This window comes from Vidua macroura, chromosome 3 (assembly GCF_024509145.1).
Source record: "Vidua macroura isolate BioBank_ID:100142 chromosome 3, ASM2450914v1, whole genome shotgun sequence".
Lineage (NCBI taxonomy): Eukaryota > Metazoa > Chordata > Aves > Passeriformes > Viduidae > Vidua > Vidua macroura.
Genome location: NC_071573.1, coordinates 4,675,393 through 4,694,579, shown reverse-complemented (window position 1 = coordinate 4,694,579; position 19,187 = coordinate 4,675,393). Strand labels below are relative to the sequence as shown.

Here is a 19,187-nt window from a genome sequence, read left to right as displayed (position 1 = left end):
GGGTAGCACTTGCCATGTTTGTCAGGGTTGAGCAGACTGTCCAGCAGAGATATGGGCTTGTTGCTTTTAAATTCCTCAACGTTTTTGTTCTCCAGTGTGCCCCCTCTTCATAATGCCCACTAAAGTAATGAGTAAGGTGGGACAGGGGATTTTGGCTGAACCTCAGAAGTCTGAATTTGCCTTTTCTTCAAGTTCTGCTGGGATATAATGAATAACTCTTTTCCCAGCTCAACTCTCTCAAGCTCTGCAATTGTCAAGTCAGCATACTTCATGGGAATTAGTGCTGCTGCGCTGCTTGCTCAGTGCTTGAGACTCTGGCCCGAGCCCTTGTTCATCCTTCTTGCCAGTCTTTGTGCATCCAATCTCCAAGTGCTGGGCAAAAGTGATTATATGGGCAGCTGCAGTCTGAAGCATTAAAACTGGGATGATGTTAGAAGGACCTTTTACTGGCTCTTGCCAGTGCACTAATGAATGTGAAGTGCTAAGTGGATTGCTTTGTATGACAAAAACTGACACCGCCAAAGCAGCCAAGTGCAAGCTCCCTTGAGTAGTCTGGGCATGAGACCTGAACTGCAAAGGACAAAAGAGCACTTCAAGGAATCAGAATATTTCAGGTTGGCAGGGACTTCAGAAGGCCTTCACTGCAACTGCCGTCTCAAAGCCAGTTCAACTGTGAGGTCAGACCAAGCCATTCAAAGCTTTACCAAGAAAAAAACAGAAATATCCAGAAAATCTCCAAAGTACCCAGCCCTTCTGGGCAGCCTGCTCCAATGCTTGACTGTCCTCATGTCATCAAGGTTCTCCTCATGTTCAGTCAGAAAGTTTCATTGCAGTTTGTAAGCCTGTTCCCCTTCTGTGAGGAACGTGGCATCATTGTCTTGGAAACTTCCTCACGGGATTCACTTGTTCAAGGGAATTGTTTCCTATTATTTGCTCATGAATGACTACCTGTGTTTTGTTTAATTTTAGATAAATCCAGGACAGATCTGGAACAAGTACCTAAGGTATGGCATCTGTGGACTTGGAGCTGTTGCTTTCTCACATGAAGTGTTGGATATATGCACGTACTCTGTTCTTTGTAGAAATTTTGCCTTCACTGGTGACTTGGGTTGATTCTCAAGAGGATTTGTAGTGCTCAGAATTTAAAGACTAAGGATTATTTGCTTTGTTGTTTTTTTTTTTTTCTTATTGTTTCCATGGTCTCACTTTTAAAGTATAATACAACTACCATTATTTTTTTCATCTTTAAATAAATGAAGTTAAGCCCTCAGAGCTGGGCAGAATTAGCCAGTCTAGGAGGAAGGGAACACTGAAGAGTTTGAGAAAAGCTTGAATATTGCCTAATGTACAACTCAGCATTAGGTTTAACTACTTGAACCCTTGATCAGAGCTCTCTTGCATATAGGCATGGAGCATACATGATGTGGGTTTTTGTGTCAGGTTGACAAAAGACACAGCTCCAGATTGCATTTTAGTCTGAATAATTTTTTATAGGTATAATAAGAAGTCAGAGTGTTAATATGGGTCAGCATCTCTGTGCCTGTTGTGTAGGCTGCAACTTGAGTAGCTGTCACTGCAGTATTTAAAGTCCAGGAAACAAGAATGCTTGAGTGTGGTGTGATGCTGCAGTCTGTGCTGAACCTTTTAAAATTACACTTCATAAATAGAAGGCAGAGGGTTCTACTGCCTGCCTGTAAGCTCAAGGTGTTGTCAAGTATAAATAATGTTACCAGAGAGAATTGTAGATTAATAGTTCTCCAGGAGGTGTGGCTAATGTTACATGTTACACTCTCTTCCTGTGCCCAGCACAGTTGCTACATCCTGCCTAAAGGATGTCAGCTGGAGGCTCTGCTCCCTCCCAGGGAACACTTGCTGCACCCTGACAGCCAGCTGGAGGATCAGCCTGGTGGGAGCTGTGGCCCCAGGAATGGGCAGATCAGCAGTAGGATGCTCTTGTTAGTGAAGAAGCTTTGCTCAGATCCTTGAGAGGGCCCACCTGCACTTCAAAGCTGCCTGTGTTTGCACACTCAGGGTGTTCAGGTCATCTCAGGTGGTTGAATACATATGTAATTTTGGAGCTGTGACTTCCACTTTCAGGAGGATATGACTTTGTCAGATCACACAAGCTCTTAAAGTACATTGGTCGTAAGGTCTGGAATGAATTTCTTTGCCCGGATAAATGAAAATCTGGATTTTGAAATCAACAAATAAGGTCTCTGTTAGCTTAATGAGACAGGAGATGTGTTTAACTGGGGCAAAAAATATAGGGGTGAGTGAGGCACATTTATTTCTTTTGTTTTTCTGTTTCAGATTTTTATGAAACCAGATTTTGCCTTGGAAGATTCCTTAACGTTTAATGCCGTTTTACCATGGTCTCATTTTAGTACCGCTGGTGGAAAAGGAAATCGTGATGCAGCTTCCTCCAAGTTACTTCAAGAAAAGGTACAACTTGTACAACTTTGACACAAGTTATGGTTATCCATCAGTGCTGGTGGATAGTGCAAAGGAGCTGCATGGCTGCTGCTGTGTAGTGTTTCTTGAGACATCACTGTGGGCTCTGCTATCTCTTGTTTTATAGCAGGCTGCAGATTGTTAGTAAATCATGCAGGAAGCATCCTACTGAAAGAGAACTTTTTTTTCCCTGCTCAGTAATCTGTCAAATCTGGAAAAAAAGAATCTGTGTATGGTGTAACAACTGGCTCTTCACGACAGCTTTAACTTACTGAAAGAGCTGTATATGGAGAACTTCAGAGGTGTGGAGTGGTTTTCTTAGGGAGGAAGAGCAGTTCTGTGAGAAGGGAAAGCTGGGTTGCACAGGTTGTACACTGTGTCTGTTATTTTCCAACATCTCAGGAAACTTTGAGATTCAAGGCACTGTGGTTTCTATGCTAAAAGCAATACTAAAGTCTATGGTGTTTGTGTTTTAGGAGATTCCTCTTGTTGTCTGCATTGATCTGTTTTTGCATTTCACAGAGGAGAACATGAAAGCAGATTGGTTTCTTTCATATTGGAAACAGAAGTCTTTTTTCTTTTTATCTTTTTTTGCTAGTTATGTAGTCATACTATAGAAGATCTCATAATGAGTCATCTTTACAGTACCAATACCCATAAAATGCTTTTAGGAAATCTGAGTAGTGAGGTACATTAGGAAAAAATGAGGTACCTTAGGAAAAAATAACATGAGATTGTCTGGAAGGTGTTTCCAAATTTCTGGGAATTAATCTTCCTGCTCTCCTGCCAACTCAGGAAGAAGTGGCAGGCTCTGCTGGAGGCTAACTCAAAGGTTTATTAGGTTGTCCTCCACATCTAAAGTTGGAGGAAGGCTTCTTTGGAGTTTTTTGGAGCAGTTGCTGTCTGAAGATGAAAAAGCAATGTCTGGCATATGCTGTGAAATTCCCAAAATGTGCCTGGCAGCAGCATGGACACTCAGAAAGGACTTGTGTTGAAGCAGACCCAGAGCCCTCACTGATGCAGAGGAGTGAAAATACTGCTTCATATGACTGAAATGAGCCCAAGTTTGTTATTTTGCTTTTTAAAGCCTCTGAACTGCACGAGGTTTACACTTACCACATGTAAATATGTGCTCTGCTGCCATAATTGTCCCTAGCTCCAGGCAACATTTTCCAACAGGATTTTGAAAACCTTGTCTTAAGTAGCATCTGCTTACAGCCTTTTGGACTGCTATTGATCTACTTCAGAAATTTCCTCTTGATGTTTCCTTCTTTACCTCCTCCCATGTGTTGCCCTACATTGGGACTGTAAGCTCTTTGAGGCAGGTGCTGTTTGCTCTGATTGTTCTACCTTGTTTAGCATAGTGAAGGGACCTGGGGCACTGGTTGGTATAATCACATAAATAACTGTTTGTAACAGCCATTTCTCTGATCCCTGTGTCAGAGTCTGTCTTGGCTTTCCCTGTGGCTAGGTGTGTCACAGCTGGTTGGTGGAGGATGCTTCTGATTAAATTAGATGTCAACAAAAAAGGTGAGTTTGCATATTGTATAAATCCCTAGTGTATCCATAGGAAGCAGTAAGAAAATAACTCCAAGAAGGAGACATTCTCCAGCTGATTTCCTTTCCAACTCTGGTTGGCCTTTTGGAATTCAGCAGGAGGTTTGAATGCTTGGCATCTCTGAGAAACCAGGTCATCTGAGTATTAACATTCAGATGAGCATCCTGAAGCCTCAGTCCTTTGAGTTTGCATATTCAGCAGAAGCCAAAACAGAGAGCTTTTACAGTCAAAGAACCAGGTCAGCACAGTGGTCTGGTAACTGTTGGACATGGAGAAATTGAATTTCAAGTTCTGAACATGTAGGTGGACTCTGTCTCTGGGAATCCCACAGTGCCAGCACACAGGAAACAGGCTTAGTACTAATTCCAGCTGGTTGGCAAAAGTACAACTGCAGCCAGGGATACCCTGGAGATTTTTCTACAAAGAAGGTACTACAGCTTTTTAAAAAAGCAGAGCCATTCCAGTGTCATCAAATCTAGTGGCTCCACCTTTAGCAGCTTCAGTGACCCAAATTTCATAGCATATCTGCATACATATATACTGTTGCTTGCAAGCCAGCATCCAGAGCTGTCTCCTGGTTATTGTCCATATTCTGTGGCCAGTGTGCAACCACATGGTACAAAACTTTGGGTATTTTAGATTTATTTTCTTTTCTAACTTTTTGTTTTCAAGCAGGAAAGGCATCAAATCAGTTTTCCCGCAGTGATTTTGAGTTAATTTAAGAAGAAGTTATTAAACCACAACAACAAAGGGATTTAACTTTTATTAGCAAAATTTCCTTGTGATACAATGAGACAAATACTCTGAAAGTGTATTTGCATGGTGATAAAGCTTCCAAGTCATAACAATAGTGTTGGTTTTTCCTCTTCCCTCCTCTTCCCAGCTGAGCCATTATCTGGACATCGTGGAAGTCAATATTGCTCATCAGATTTCTCTCCGTTCAGAAGCATTTTTTCATGCAATGACCTCTCAGCATGAGTTGCAGGACTACCTCAGGAAAACCTCCCAGGCTGTAAAATTGCTTAGAGAGAAAATCTCTAAAATTGATAAAGTAATGTGTGAAGGATCGCTTCGAGTTTTAAGACTGTCGCTCACCAGAAATAACTGTATAAAAGCATACAATAAACTGAAGTTAATGGCTACTGTACACCAAACACAGCCCACAGTACAGCTGCTGCTCTCCACTTCGGAGTATGTTGGAGCTTTGGACTTAATAGCAACAACACAAGAGGTGTTACAGCAAGAGCTTCAAGGTATTCACAGTTTCCGGTAGGTAACCATGTAGGAAATACGTAAAATGCAAGCAGAGCTGGAATGTGTTGAGCACAATATGTTGGCTGAAGGGATTTGTTCCACCTTTGTTCATTCATTCTTAGAGGATCTAATACAGAAGGTATAAAATGTAAGTGTGGCATAAGCAGTGTGACTAATGCCTTTGCCATAGATGGGGTGGTTTTTTTTGGAGTGGGATGAACTTTTGACATCTAAATGCTTTGTCCTCTGTTCTGATTTACAGATGTTTTAGGGGTGCAGAGATGAGAGTAAAGCTGTGGCTGGACTTTCATCTTGCATGGCTTGTAGCTGAGAGGTTTTTTCCACATGGGCATTTGCAATCTTCCTGCAGGCAGCACGCCAGGGATGGGTCCTTGGGCCCGTGCCTTTAGTGGCTCCTGAGCTGGAGTTGTTAAAGGAACATGCAGGAGTATTAGCACAGTAGAATCCTTCTAGCTGATTTAAAATAAGCTGTCATAAGATACAGGTGGTTTAAAAGTGGTGCATGTAAAGCTGCCAGTGTGGCATGATGCTGGCAGAAGCAGTGTGTGGTTAAATCAGCTCCAAGGCTTGCATCAGCCAGCTGAGGAGCTGTGTGCTAGGTTTTCTAAGTTGATGCTGGGTGAGGGGTGCTTTGTTTAGAGGTTTTGTGGTTCCTGCAGCCCAGTTGTCCACAGCTTGGATAATGGAAGCATGGTTGCTGCTCAGTACCTGCAACATGAACGTTCAGAACTTTATATAATTGCTGCTCTTGTCCATCTCTTCCTGTCAAGTTCCTAACACATCTTCTAGCTAGTTTGGAAAAACACTCAAATTTTATGTGGAAAAGATCTCAGGAAAAAGTCCTAGAAAAAGTATTAAAAATGAAAAAAATTTTAAAAGCTAATAAATTATTGGGATGAAGTTGCTGTAAGTGTTTTTGTTAAAAAACCTAGAAACAGACCATCTAAAAAGTGTACCTTGTCTCTCTTCAGATGCCTCAGTGCAGTCTGTCCTCTTTAGTGTTCCTGCTATCAACCACTTGATTCTAGTGCACAGTGCTTGACTGAGTCACCTCTGTATCGACCTTGGTGACAAGTCAGTGCAGTTCTACAGCCCTGTGACAGCATCACTCAGAATCAGCTGTGTTTTGCAGCTGGGTAACTTTTGTGCTCTGTCAGCAGAGAGTGCCATTCTCTTGTTGTTGATTGACATGATATTTGCAGGTAGATAGTCATCTTATCTGTAAAGAATAATTTCTATGAGTAAAGCTGAGCTGGTTGTTTTGGTAGTTACAGACAGTGGTGTGTGTGGGAAATATCCTCTCTGCTTTGGACAGTAAAGGCTGACAAAGGTGAGTTAAGGGCTACCTAAGTCACATACCCCACCAGAAATGCAAGTGCAGTTGAGAAGCCCAGCACAGTTTCCAAATCTCACAGTGGCCTGTGTATATAACTTGTGTGAAGAAATAAGGTGCAGTGGTAAGATGGAAATCTTGATAAAACTGCTCAGTAGAATGTTGTGTTTCTAAAAAAAAATAAAAATTTAAAAAAAAATCTTAATTGGTGGCAAGCACATATTCTTAGGCCTTTCTTCAGTTAGAAATACCAAAGGTATCTTCTTGCTTTATTCTGAGCAAGAATGATGCAGTTGTCAAGGGAGTTAAATACCCAGTTTATTTTAAAAGATACTTCTAAAGCAATAACACATTTTCTAAATAATTACTATTTTTTACTAAATATCTGATAAAAAACTCCCAACATCTTGTTTTAGTGTTACCATGGCAGCTTGTAGAATTTGGTGTTTCCAATTGAGTCAGAATCATTCAATATAAAGCAGTAAGAAAACTACTCAAATCATCAATTAATATTTCCTTTGTCATACTGTATGCAGAGAAAAATGTAGTTTGTTTCTAGTTGTAGCAAAAAATGAAAAAATCGTAAAGGTTGTGTGAAGGAATACTCTGGTGTCTTTAGTCTGGGTTAATGTCACTAATGATATGTGTCAGTTGTAACTGCTTGCTACTACTCTAGGATAAAGTTTTAGAGCTCTAACATTTCCAAGTTCACCCTTTTAATTTTACAAAAGAAAGCTAATGTGTTAACTAACTTAAAAATCTGTGAAAACACTTTCTGCATTGTTTTCACAGCCCTTGTTGGGGTGATGGAGATACAGTGATGTTGTTTGTTGCGGGGGTGGTTTGGTTTTTTGTTTAGTGTTTTGGGGTTTTTTTCCCACAAGTATGCTGGCCAACCACACTTTTATAGTATCTTTTTAGAGTAAACCACAGATATATGGAAAAATTGTTCTCATTTGTGTATTTTAAAAGAGGCTTTACCCTGCAGTCGTCATTATGCATGGTAGAGTTGTCATATTCAGTATTCATTGGAAGGATCTGATGTGTGAGGGGTACCTGTTCAGAGATAATTACCAAGGTGTTTTGCTGGAGTGTGAATTAAGGTTTGACTTGCTCCTGATTGTTTCAGGTTGGAGGGATTTTTGTGGCTGCTGGGGACTGGAACCTCTTGGGCAAAGCGGTGGGGGCAGGTGCTGGGAGCTGTTGGATGTTGTAGCTGGGGTTTGAGAGGACAGGTTTTAGTGTGTTTCAGTGCAGTTCAGCACAGGTACAGAAATAATGTACCAAAGAACATCTTCATGCTTACCTCAGTGAGAGCCTTTGTGTTGTGGCTCCTAGTGCTGCAACTCCAGTTACATTAATCTTTGGGGTGTTTTTCTGTTGTGTTTGTTCTGAAATGCCCGTGATGCAACTGGCTTGGATTTTCTACAGGCTATTTTTGCTTAAATTAGATACTTGAATATGTCTGCTTTGTCCATTTCAATGAATTATTGAGCAACAATTTCAAAAGCAAGTACATCCCTGGCCATCTTGAAATTAAAATAAATAAATTAATCTGCTCAACTCAGATCCAGCCAGATTCATGGACTTCAGCTCAGTGCTGGCCATGTGGATTTCTGCAAGGAGGAGGAACCAGGTGTCTTAAGCTATGACAGCAAAGGATCCAGCTACAACAGCACTGAATTAAAGCCATGTTCATCCCCCCCATTTTGCATCTAGGCTTATCTAAAATGTCATAGCTCTTCTTAATTCTCATTTGCAAAGTGTCTGTGTGTGTTTGTTTTTGTTAAAGAAAAGGCAGTCTGATTTTTACAGACACTTGTTTCCAGCTGTTAGTGGAAGTTGAAAAGCCTGGAGTGTTTGACATCTCTGAAGTTGACACTTTTAAAGGGTGGTTGGCATTTCTGATGTGAGAAATTCCCTTGTGGTTCTGTATGACAACAGTCTGCAAAATATGGTCTAAAATCTCCCATACGTGGGAAAAATATTTTTCATTTAGAGTAGCAAAAAAAAAGGCAAATTTAAAAACTCCAGTATATTCTCTGAAAGCCATCCTCTCATGTGAATTTAATCTGTGATCACATCAAAAGCTCAAAGGTTTGAATTAGAAGAACTTGTGGACTGATGGTCTGAGGAACTCAACAAGGAAAAGAAGTATTCCTTCTTTTTAACACCTTTATACTGACAAGCACTGAGTATTCTTAGTTCTGGTTCACCTCACTGGGCAGAGAGGTACTTGGCACCTTCCAAAAAAGGAAAAAATCCCTACTTCCAGATTTTATCCTCCATCAATATTCAAGTCCATATGTTTTGGTTTAAGGTGACAGTGCCTCTGAAAAATGCATGATTTCAGCTGCTCTGAGGAGTGAAAGATTGGAGCCTCCCATTAAGCCAGCACTGATTGCATGGAAATTTCCTGCTGGGTGGTTATTTTCTTCAACTGTGAACTAATGATTTGTTTTCAGGTTGATTATTTAGCTCATATCTCAATGGCTGTTTTTCTTAGGCATCTTGGCTCACAGCTCTGTGAACTGGAAAAGCTGATAGATAAAATGATGATTGCAGAGTTTTCAACTTATGCTCGCAATGATTTAAATAGACCCCTAGAAGATGATTGCCAAATTCTAGAAGAGGTATGTCTGTTATTGAAATAAACTGTCTCATGAATATGTTTGCATCTTTAACATACTTAATTAGCACCAACTAATTCACTCAGGTCCCTAGTAGCAACACTATAATTTTAGACTATTTATCTTCTCATCCACACCTCTCCCCACCCATTTATTTTTGTGCTTGATAAGATTAAATAATTCTAATTAAACTCTGAACTGCAATCCAGGCCCACTTTATTTTTTCAGAATAATCAGTTTTCTTTTCTGTGATTAAATGTACACTGAGTTCACTTCATGAACCTGAGCATCTAAGTGGAAAAGACTCTGATCAACTTGGTTGTAAAATTTAAGTTTTGCTATGAAAGCTGATATTTGCATGTTGTTCTCATTCTGTCTCCCCACGCTTTTATGGGTGTTTATACCAAGCATATGCTTGTCCTGAATGCATGCTTCATTCACAGTAAATATATATATATATATATATATATATATTTATATATATATATATATTTTTATATATATATATATATATATATATATATATATATATATTCATTCCTCTGAAGATCATAAACATACACCGATTAAGTTATTGTGGATGCTTTCTAGCCCAGAAGAGATTTTTCTGGTTTTTGCCTGTAGGGCTCTTTATTAATTGCTAGAGCCTGTGACCTGTTCAGCCTTGTTTAATCCAGTTCATGAGGTGCAGGGGTTGGCAGTAGCACTGCAGTGCTCCCCTTTCTGCCCTGTGGTTCCTTGCCCTCTGTGCTGCAGCGTGCTAACCTCTCACTCAGGCTGTGCTTAGTGCCAGTCTTGCTCAGGATCAGGAAACTCACTCATGGTTAGAAATATCCACAGGTTTAAGCACTTGTGAATGAGCCCAGTTGAGGAATTGGCAGGAAAAGGGGGTGGGAGACTCAGCTGGTATTGCCACAGGGAACTTTTTTTGTATAGGCAAAGCTTGGCATTATTCTGGAGGAATTGGATTGACCTAAATGCTGTTCACTGTGTGCTTGGTACATGAACTTTCTTACTGCTGTGTAATTTCTTAAAATTGTTTCTTGTCTTCAACTTTTTCTTTTTCATGTCTGTTTTTTTTTTTAATTTTCTTTGTTCTTGATAGGAGAGACTTGTATCTCTAGTATTTGGACTTCTAAAACAAAGGAAGCTAAATTTTTATGAAATATATGGAGATGAAATGATTAATACTGCAAAGAATATAATTAAACAGGTAAGATAAACATTTCTAATGTATCTGGCAAGCTTTCCTCTACGTGTTGCAAATAATTTTTTTAGTCATTAAGAACAGCTCTGATGAATTTTTTTGTTGGCTGATGGTCTCTCAGAGCAGCTGAGCTTGCAGGCACTTAAGAGCTCCCTGAAGCACAGAGGTCTTTACAGAATAACTTTTGGAAGGTGTAGGAAACATAAGCTCCCTGTTTTCTGTGTAAAATTAACATTCTTGTGAACTTCCCTTTCTCTTAACACATGGCTCTCTGAAATAGTAGAGTTGTGTCATAGCACTACATTTTATTAAAAACCTACAACAAAACAAACACTCCAAAACCACACTAAAAACCTCTCCCTCCCAACACCTGTAAGGCAAAACCCTTGAGTTCTTGGTGTAAACACATAAAGGAGAATCAAAGAACTTGCCAGTTTAAACAAATTAATTCCCTGCAAATGGTACAGAAAATATTTCTTGCTTTAATGGTAACACAGACCTAGCATAGGCACATGATAAAAGGTTGGAAAATATCCTTGCCTATTTCTGAGAGAGCAAGGTGAAGTAATAGAGAAGGTAGAAGTGCTTACCTGTAAAACAAACTTAATTTAAGCCCCAAGTCCTTTTCTGCATTGGTGTGGTGGTTTGCCATTTAGGGCAGAGTATCTTTCAAGCCAAAAAACCTTACTGATAAAATCACCAGCTAAAATCAATGTTTGAACAGTATTCAGATTCTTGCTTTGGGGGAAATACATTGGCTAATTTGGATAGTGACATGATGACTTTTGTTTGCAAATAGATCTTAGGCTGAACTTAGGGAGTGTGTGTGGTACTTTCAGTTTTACTCATCTTGTTTGTTTGCCCACATATGTGAGAATATTGTGTAAGAATTTTTTTTTTCCTAGACATAGGTGATTATTTAAAGAGTTATGCTCTGATGTGCTATGAACTCCCTCTGATTTGTATCTCAAAGGCTGGGAGATAGGTGCTGAGTTGGGCATCTCCTGTCCTCATAGGGTAGTCTGCAGCTCACAGCTGCATTGTGAACTGAGTTGGGAACCTAATTTTTAAAAGTTTGGATTTGGTTTTTTAATACTGTTATTTGAAGGCTTTTGTTTTAAGCCAGACTTGGCTGTTCCAATTCCTTTCACCTTACAGCCCCATGGTTCTGTTGGTCTGGTTGTACAAGGTGAATAGGCCCCTATTGCTATTAATTAAAAAAAAAAATAATTAATAACACCAGGATAAAGCTGTTCATCTGCCTGGCAGTCTCCACTGGCTTTTCACTTGCCTGTATCAGCAGACATAAGGAGACTTTTTTCTCCCTTCAAATTCTTTGTTTGATCCTGTAATAGACAAGTAGCACTCCCTATTTTCCTGCTCATTCTCAGTCTCAAAATGCTTTTCCCGTTCTGTTGGGAAAATGTAAGTTGGGTTTTTCAGGTTTCCCCTCTGTTTAATAGTAGACAATGTTTCCAGTGTAAATTTCTGTCCAATAAGGAAAATAGGCAGGATTTGTGTAATTCCTGTGTGGTTTGTGCAATGCTTTTGTATGGTGGCCCATTGTCTCAACTCTTGGGGTACTTTTCCTTAATAAAGGAAACACTTCTCTTGACACACCTCAAATGTGCTTCCTCTTCAAATGCGTTGCTGGGCTGTTCTGGTCAGTGAATTTTAGTAGGTTTTGGTTGCCAGGCAAGTGTAAGAGCAGAGGTCTGTAAGCACTGAGCACACTGCATAGTTCAAGAACAAGGTTCTGTTCTTCAGAAGCTTCTGTAGTGACCACCATTATTCAGAACACAGGTAAAGCCCAGATGGCAGCCCTCAGTCACCACTGGGATTGTACAAACTTGCTTAAAGGCAAGATGAGTTCACACTCTGCTACTCATTTGTTCAGTTTATTGACTGGCATTTGAAGAGAAAAGCCCCTTTTCAGTCTGAGTGGAGCTGATTTGTACCTTGGGCATACAAGTAATGGGAAAAGAGATTAATGAAATGGCTGTAGAGCTGTAGATGTGTTTGGAATGAAAATTGATTACACTGGAGACCTGAAGAAGCTGGCCAGTTTTGTATGCACCAGTTGCTTTAGGGGGTTTCTTTTGGGGTTTTTTTTTGGGGAGGGTTTTGATTGTTTTTTGGGGTTTTTTTTTGGTGTGTTTTTAGAGAAACAAGTTGTTAAGTGATACAAGTATGTCTTTCTTTTCTTATTTTACTTTTCCTTATTTAACTTGAGGATTAATGTGTTTGTTATGAAATTCAGCAGTGGTTAGAAAGAAGCTAAGATCTTCTTTTGTTTTTGGTTTTTTTTTCCTCCTTGAAATTTGACAGTGTGTGGTTAATACGGTATCACAGATAGAAGAAATAGACACAGAAGTGGTTGTTAAGTAAGTATGCACCCAGATTTTTTGGTTTTTTTGTGGTGGTGGTGGGTGGGGATAGTATGATTTTTAGCATAGATAAATTTACTGTTCTAATTTTTGCTTAAATTTCCCTATAATTAAGGATTATGCTTCTCTTGCATCTTAAGACTGTGCTTTTGTCCACCTCTGGGTGGATATTGTTTTACTTCTCATTCAGATTCTAATGTTACCTTAAATTTACCTTTGAAATAAATACTAAAATTCCGTGAATCTCACTACATGAAGCAAATATCTCTTGAATACATCTCCACTTGAAAACATTCCCTGTTGCCATAATCTGGGACTTTGTATTAGAAGATGTCATGACTTTAAGTTCCTCCCCCATAATCAAGAACAGAAGCTCTCCAGAGAGGAGACCAGACAACTTTAGCCCTAGAAATCGTCCATCAGGAACCTCACCAAGCCCAGCAAAGGCAAATGCCAGAGCAGAGATGGAGATGGAGCCAGTGGGCACAATGTGGAAGAGGAGAAGTGCCAGTTGATTCGTAGGGAGAACCTGTTCCCCAGCAGGCTGGTCAAACACTGGAACACAAGCCCAGAGAGGTTGTGGGATCTGTGTTCTGATTTGACTGGTCCAGGGCAACCCAGTGTAGTTGGACCTGCCTTGAGCAGGGCTTGGCCAAGGCAGCTCCAGAGGCCCCAGCTCCAGGGGCCCCTGCCAGATTCTGTTTTTTCTGTGGCTTTATGATTCACTTGACTCAGCAAAGTGTTACCCCAAGATAATAAAAATAGTCCAGCTGATAAAGCAAAGTGAGTTGCAAAACCTGCATGGATTTCATACCCAGATTGGGAAATGACTGGGCACAGGGTCATTTTTACACACTGGATATTTGGTCACCATTCTCCAGTGTTTAGTCTTTTGCTTTTGGGTCTTAACTGTATATTACAGCATTTAATTTTTGTTCTGTCAATGATTTTTCTGCCCTTTTACCACAAACTGCTGACTTGTACTTTAATAGTAGAAGTGGTCTCATTACAATGCCTTGCAAATTGAGCCTTTAAATGGGCTGAATTACATAGTTTTTTAACACTTGAAAAGTATTTTCATGTAGGTTTTTTTGTAATGTTTTTTTTTCCTCCCACGTGGTTTGTGAGAATGTTATTAACTCCTTCCTTGTTGGTAACACATACTTATCCTAGGGAAGGGAACATTATGCCCAGGAAAGAACTAAAGGGTAAATGTGAAACTTTCATTTTCTGATAGTATGAGCTAATCCTATATCCCTCCTTCCCCTCTCCACTTGCATTGTGTTGATCATGACTGTTGTTTAGGTGGTGTCTGTCGCTTGCCAGGTAAAAGTCTACACAGTTTTCCTTATATTTGCAATTCAATTTAAAGCATGTTTTCTTTTCCTTTATGTGCCAGTAAGCATCATGGCCAGCAAACAATTGCTGTTTGCTGAATACTGCTCTTTTTTTAGGCTTGCAGATCAGATGAGGATGATGAATTTTCCTCAGTGGTTTGATTTACTGAAGAATATTTTTTCAAAATTCACTATCTTCCTCAAGAGAGTAAAGGTAAGACATTCATCTACAAAGAACTTCATGCAGTTCAGGCACGAAAGGGAATGAAGTTGCTTTTCCATTTGAAGTCTTAAGATGTTGGTTTTGCTTATAGAGTTCAAACTTCTGACTGAAAGGAGATGTGAATATCAGCATTCAGGGCAAAAATGGTGTAGTGCTAACAAAGAGAGCAGTGACAAAGAGATAATGCCTCTTTTGCTCTATTACTTCTATTCTAAGCTGCTAGGGATTAGGACAGGACTTTTGTATGTGTTAGATTGCTCCAAATGAGGTTTCTTTCACCTATCTCAGAAACACCAGATATTGGTTGCCATCAGACAAATGGGTCTGACTCTAAGTACTAATTACACAACAAAGAAAATCTCTTTCTAGCACAAGCTTGTGGCACTGGGTTTTGGGGTGTTATTTTTGTAATAAAAGTTATATTTCATTCTAGGCAACGTTAAATACTATCCGTAGCGTGGTTTTCTTGGTTCTAGACAAGAACCAAAAAACCAGAGACCTGGAGGACACGTTACAGAAGAACTCTGCTAAGGAGAGCATGGTGGACAGCGAGGTGGCCTACCTGACCCACGAGGGGATGTTCATCAGCGACGCCTTCGGCGACGGCGAGCTCGCGGCCGGAGCAGCCGACTCGGCCTCCCAAAGGAACACCTCCCCCAACAGCGAGCCCTGCAGCAGCGACTCCGTCTCGGAGCCCGAGGGCACCACCGACTCCTCGTCCAGCAAGGAGCACACGTCCTCTTCTGTCACTCCAGGAGGAGTAGAGATGATGTGAGTGAACACCCTGCCTGTCTCTGCCTGGCAGCATGGCCAGAACAAGGGGTGAGGTGCAGGCGGTTTGTTCTGGTCACACAGTACAAAAATGACTTTGGAGGAATGTGCTTTTTAGCTAGGTGAAGTGTAGTGGTTCTCCCCCTAGGGACTGCCATCAGAGTGCACTGTTATATTTGCCTTTTTTCCACCCCCATATGTAGTGGTACAGGGACTGATTTATGTCACTTCTTCCAGAAAAGAGCCCCTTCTCCATTAGTTTTTTGGGGGATGTCACTTGTGTAGAGAGCAGGAGGGATGTGAGTCCCTGAAAGACAGATTGTTTATCATGCCTTTAGCAGGCAGAAGCATTTCTGTTCCCTGTCCATGTTCCCTATGGTTATTTTTCCTGTTTTTTTTTCTTTTCATTTGTTTGTTTTAAGCTGGCTTCACAGAATATACCTTGATAAATTCTAGACAACAATCTTCTGTTTGTCATCAACTATTTGACTTGCATAAATAAATAAATAAATCCATCTCAGTGCTTTGGTTACATAGGCAGTGCTGCCCTGAGGTGCTCCAGTCTCCAAAGTTCCAACCTTCTGGCATCCTTTTATGCACCCCTTACTTGTGGCTGCAAATCAGAGCTATCTTTTGAAAAGAACCAGGCATAATGTGTGTGGGACTCGGGCATGAACCACTTCAAAAGCCAGCATGTCTGGATACAGAGTTATATGAAGCAAAACTGAAATACCACTTGTTACCCTGCTGAGAGATGGAAGACAGCAAGTGGCCTGCTCTTGCTGCTTGGTCCTTGAGTATCTGTACTTGTGTGTTGAAGCAGCTGTTAGTTTTGATAGAGGCATTCCCCACCAAATGACAATGCTGGCTGAAGGAGATAGATTTAAAGTAAATATGCTGTGCATAAAACACAGGCCTTTGTATGTCTGAACATCTGTCATGTGCTGGAGGAGAAACGAAACGTGAAGAGGAGTCCAGGGTTACATGGAGGAGCAAGGAAAGGGAAGGGGGTTGGATCCAAACTAGTCTGGAGCACTTTGCCAAGTTGGCTAAAAATACACCATCCAGCTAGAGCTTCTGAGGAGTAAAGTTGTTTCTGAGGCTGGTTGCATAACTTTGTTCTAAAATAAATTTACTTCTTCACTTCTGGTTTTGTTTGCACCTTTGCTCTGTGTTTGGAGCAGGCTAGTAAAAATACACAGAACAATGTTAGCCCGGTTGCTGCTCTGTAGTGTCCTGAGTTCTGTTCTGTTGTGCTGTCACTCCTTGGGCTGGCCCAGAAGATTGTGATCTTCACTAATGGTGTGAACCATGAACAGCAGAGCTGTGCAAAGTGCTGGCCTCAGAACAGTAGACAAGTCATACAAGGTCTTTTAAAAAGCACCACCTTAAGAGCCTGTAGTCTAAAGAGGTAATAGAAAGACAGCCTGTGGATTAAAGCTGTGGGAACTGCAGAGTATCTATTTTAGGCCTTACACTTGCATAGGAAGAAAAGAGCTGTGTTTTATTTGTCATATGCTTGTGATGCTGAAGTCTCACAGGAGCTGGGTAAATTTTAACTCAGTAAATTGCTAATTACATTTATTATATCAGTAATGGCTATAGCATGTTTACTCTTAGACCATTAATAGCAATTAGAATGCAGAATCAAAAAAAAAAGGAAAGGTTGTGCTGTTACGCATTTCCTTGCTACAAGGGGCTGACAGGACCTTGACAGCAGCTTAGAAGAACCCATCTGTATAAAGTGACTCGGGGGATTAACTGACTGCTTTTGACAGTTGCTGCAAGGCTTTTTCCTTCTGTGTGCAAAAATACTCTTTGCTCCATAAACTGATGCTCAGCCAACTGCTTCTGTCATTTGTAGGATCGGCGAGGACATGAAACTGACTGACCTGGAGCTGGTCAGGCTGGCAAACAATATCCAAGAGTTACTTTATAACGCCTCTGATATCTGCCACGATCGTGCAGTCAAGTTCCTGATGGCAAGAGCAAAGGTGAGGAGCTTGGCTCAGAACTGCTGGTGGTGCCTTGTGCTTGGTGAACATTCGCTTCCAGGTTACTGCTTTGATGAGGGCTCTGAAGCAGCATCTGCGATGGGAGTACAGGAACTGTTCCTGCTGCCACAGGCTCTGTGTGGTAATGCTCAGAGCACACCAGTGTTAACATAAATCATTGCAGGACAGTGTTGGTTTCTTCTACCTATTTCTTTATCTTTTTAATATTCTGATTTGCTGTCTTTGATGCTTCATGCAGAGAATGCGTGTCTGTGACAAGGTAGCAGCTTGCACTGTAGTCTACTCTGTCTGTCACATGTAGGGTTAAATAATGTGCCTCTTGAAACTGTAGTAGCCCTCAGACATGCTGACTAGTTATTTCTGTATGTCTCTGGATTTTTGTGGTGGTATGTCTCCTTACAATGGTTTTCTTTGCATGCAGGATGGCTTCCTAGAGAAGCTGAATTCCAACGAGTTCGTTACTCTTTCTCGCTTGATGGAAGGCTTTATCTTGGATACTGAGCAGATCTGTGGCAGGAAAAGCATGTCCTTGAGAGGAGCTCTTCAGAGTCAAGCCAATAGATTTGTGAATAGGTTTCATGAGGAGAGGAAGACAAAACTAAGGTACCTCTGGGTAGACAATCTTTGTGTTCTTCCATGAATAATTTTATGTATCGTATGCCAGCCAAACACAATCTTTTGTTGCCTAGAACATCAGCAAGATTGTTATACTTAAAAGCAGGGGGGGGAAAACTGTATTAAACCCCAATTATTTCCAGTTGGTTTAGACTTTTACTGTTTTCATAACTTGATTTCTTCAAACTGGATTGTTCTACAGTTACCTAAATAAGTACAGTAATGGCTACAGAAAGTACACAAAACTAGCTTTGAAGAGCAGGATTGTTCTGTTTCAGGGGGTTAAGAATTACTCACTTTCAGCTGTTTTCTAAAAAAAAAAAATCAAAGCCAAACCTCTCAGAGAAACAGCCTGGCCAGTAACATCCATCAAGTCTGTTTGCTCTCATCCATCAAAAGCTGTTAAAATTCCAGTATTTATGCATCACTTCATTGGCAGTGATCTCACAAAGACCTTCATTGCCTGGTGTAGTTTTTGGTCCCCTACGACAGATTGAATGGACAAATTGTGAGATGTCAAGACCAGCACAGTGTTGTTCTGTTTTGCTGCTGACAATTGTCAGGCACCTCCTTATCATGAAGATGACTGACATAACATCTTGGGCCAGTGGTTTTTGTTAAAGTTGTTTTTCAGCATTACAGGCAAGAGAAGTGTCAATACCAGGTATTTCTTTCTCAGTCTCCTCTCTTTTGTGTTTGTAACCAGCTTGCTTTTGGACAATGAGCGCTGGAAGCAAGCTGAAGTTCCTGCTGAGTTCCAGGACCTCGTTGATTCAGTGTCAGATGGCAGAATTTCTCTCCCTGAAAAAAAACCAACAGGTGTGTGTCTTGCAGTCCTGCTGTGAAATGAATTTATTATCTGCAAATTCTGCTGTTGAATGTTGATGGACATATTCTGATGACACACTGGATCTGTTTCTGCTCACTGTCCTTTGCGGGGATGGGAAGAAAGTTGATAGCTGTTCTCTTATCTTTTTCTTTTTTTTTTTTTTTTTTTTTTTGGTGTTGAAATGCTTTATGCTGAAAGATTATCTGTTTATTTTTTGGAAACACCCAGAAGTGTTAGCACAGGGAGTGAGCTGCCTTTTTATGGAAATATTCCCAGTGTAGAGGCTTGCAGCCTCTGCACAAATTCAGTCTTTTCCCACAAGGTACCACTGAGGAAGTGCAAGGGACTGAGGAGCCACATGCATGTGCTCAACCCTCCTTGTGTGAAACAAAGCCTGCTCCTTCCCACTACTTCATTTGCCAGTTCAAATGAAAGGCAGCATGCCATGTGGCTGCTCAGGGAAGGGAAAACTCATGTTCATTTGATTATTTACCCTGCCACAGAAACCTCGTTTGACCTCAGAGAAGTCACTTTTTCCTCCTTCTCTCCCACTTTT

General features: G+C 40.7%; 1 protein-coding gene across 2 annotated transcripts in view; it reads left to right on the top strand.

Annotated features, from left to right (window-relative positions):
* The window catches only part of VPS54 (VPS54 subunit of GARP complex), a 48,062-nt gene that overhangs the window by 13,310 nt on the left and 15,565 nt on the right, over positions 1-19,187 (top strand). The window contains exons 7-17 of one of the 2 annotated variants that reach the window (XM_053972691.1): positions 970-1,004; positions 2,385-2,442; positions 4,893-5,278; positions 9,124-9,250; positions 10,353-10,460; positions 12,783-12,838; positions 14,296-14,392; positions 14,835-15,172; positions 17,037-17,166; positions 17,609-17,790; positions 18,509-18,621. In XM_053972691.1, the coding sequence (XP_053828666.1) occupies positions 970-1,004; positions 2,385-2,442; positions 4,893-5,278; positions 9,124-9,250; positions 10,353-10,460; positions 12,783-12,838; positions 14,296-14,392; positions 14,835-15,172; positions 17,037-17,166; positions 17,609-17,790; positions 18,509-18,621 (1,630 nt within the window). Of the gene's footprint in view, positions 1-969; positions 1,005-2,310; positions 2,443-4,892; positions 5,279-9,123; positions 9,251-10,352; positions 10,461-12,782; positions 12,839-14,295; positions 14,393-14,834; positions 15,173-17,036; positions 17,167-17,608; positions 17,791-18,508; positions 18,622-19,187 lie in introns of both variants that reach the window. The other variant, XM_053972690.1, reaches the window with a different exon arrangement.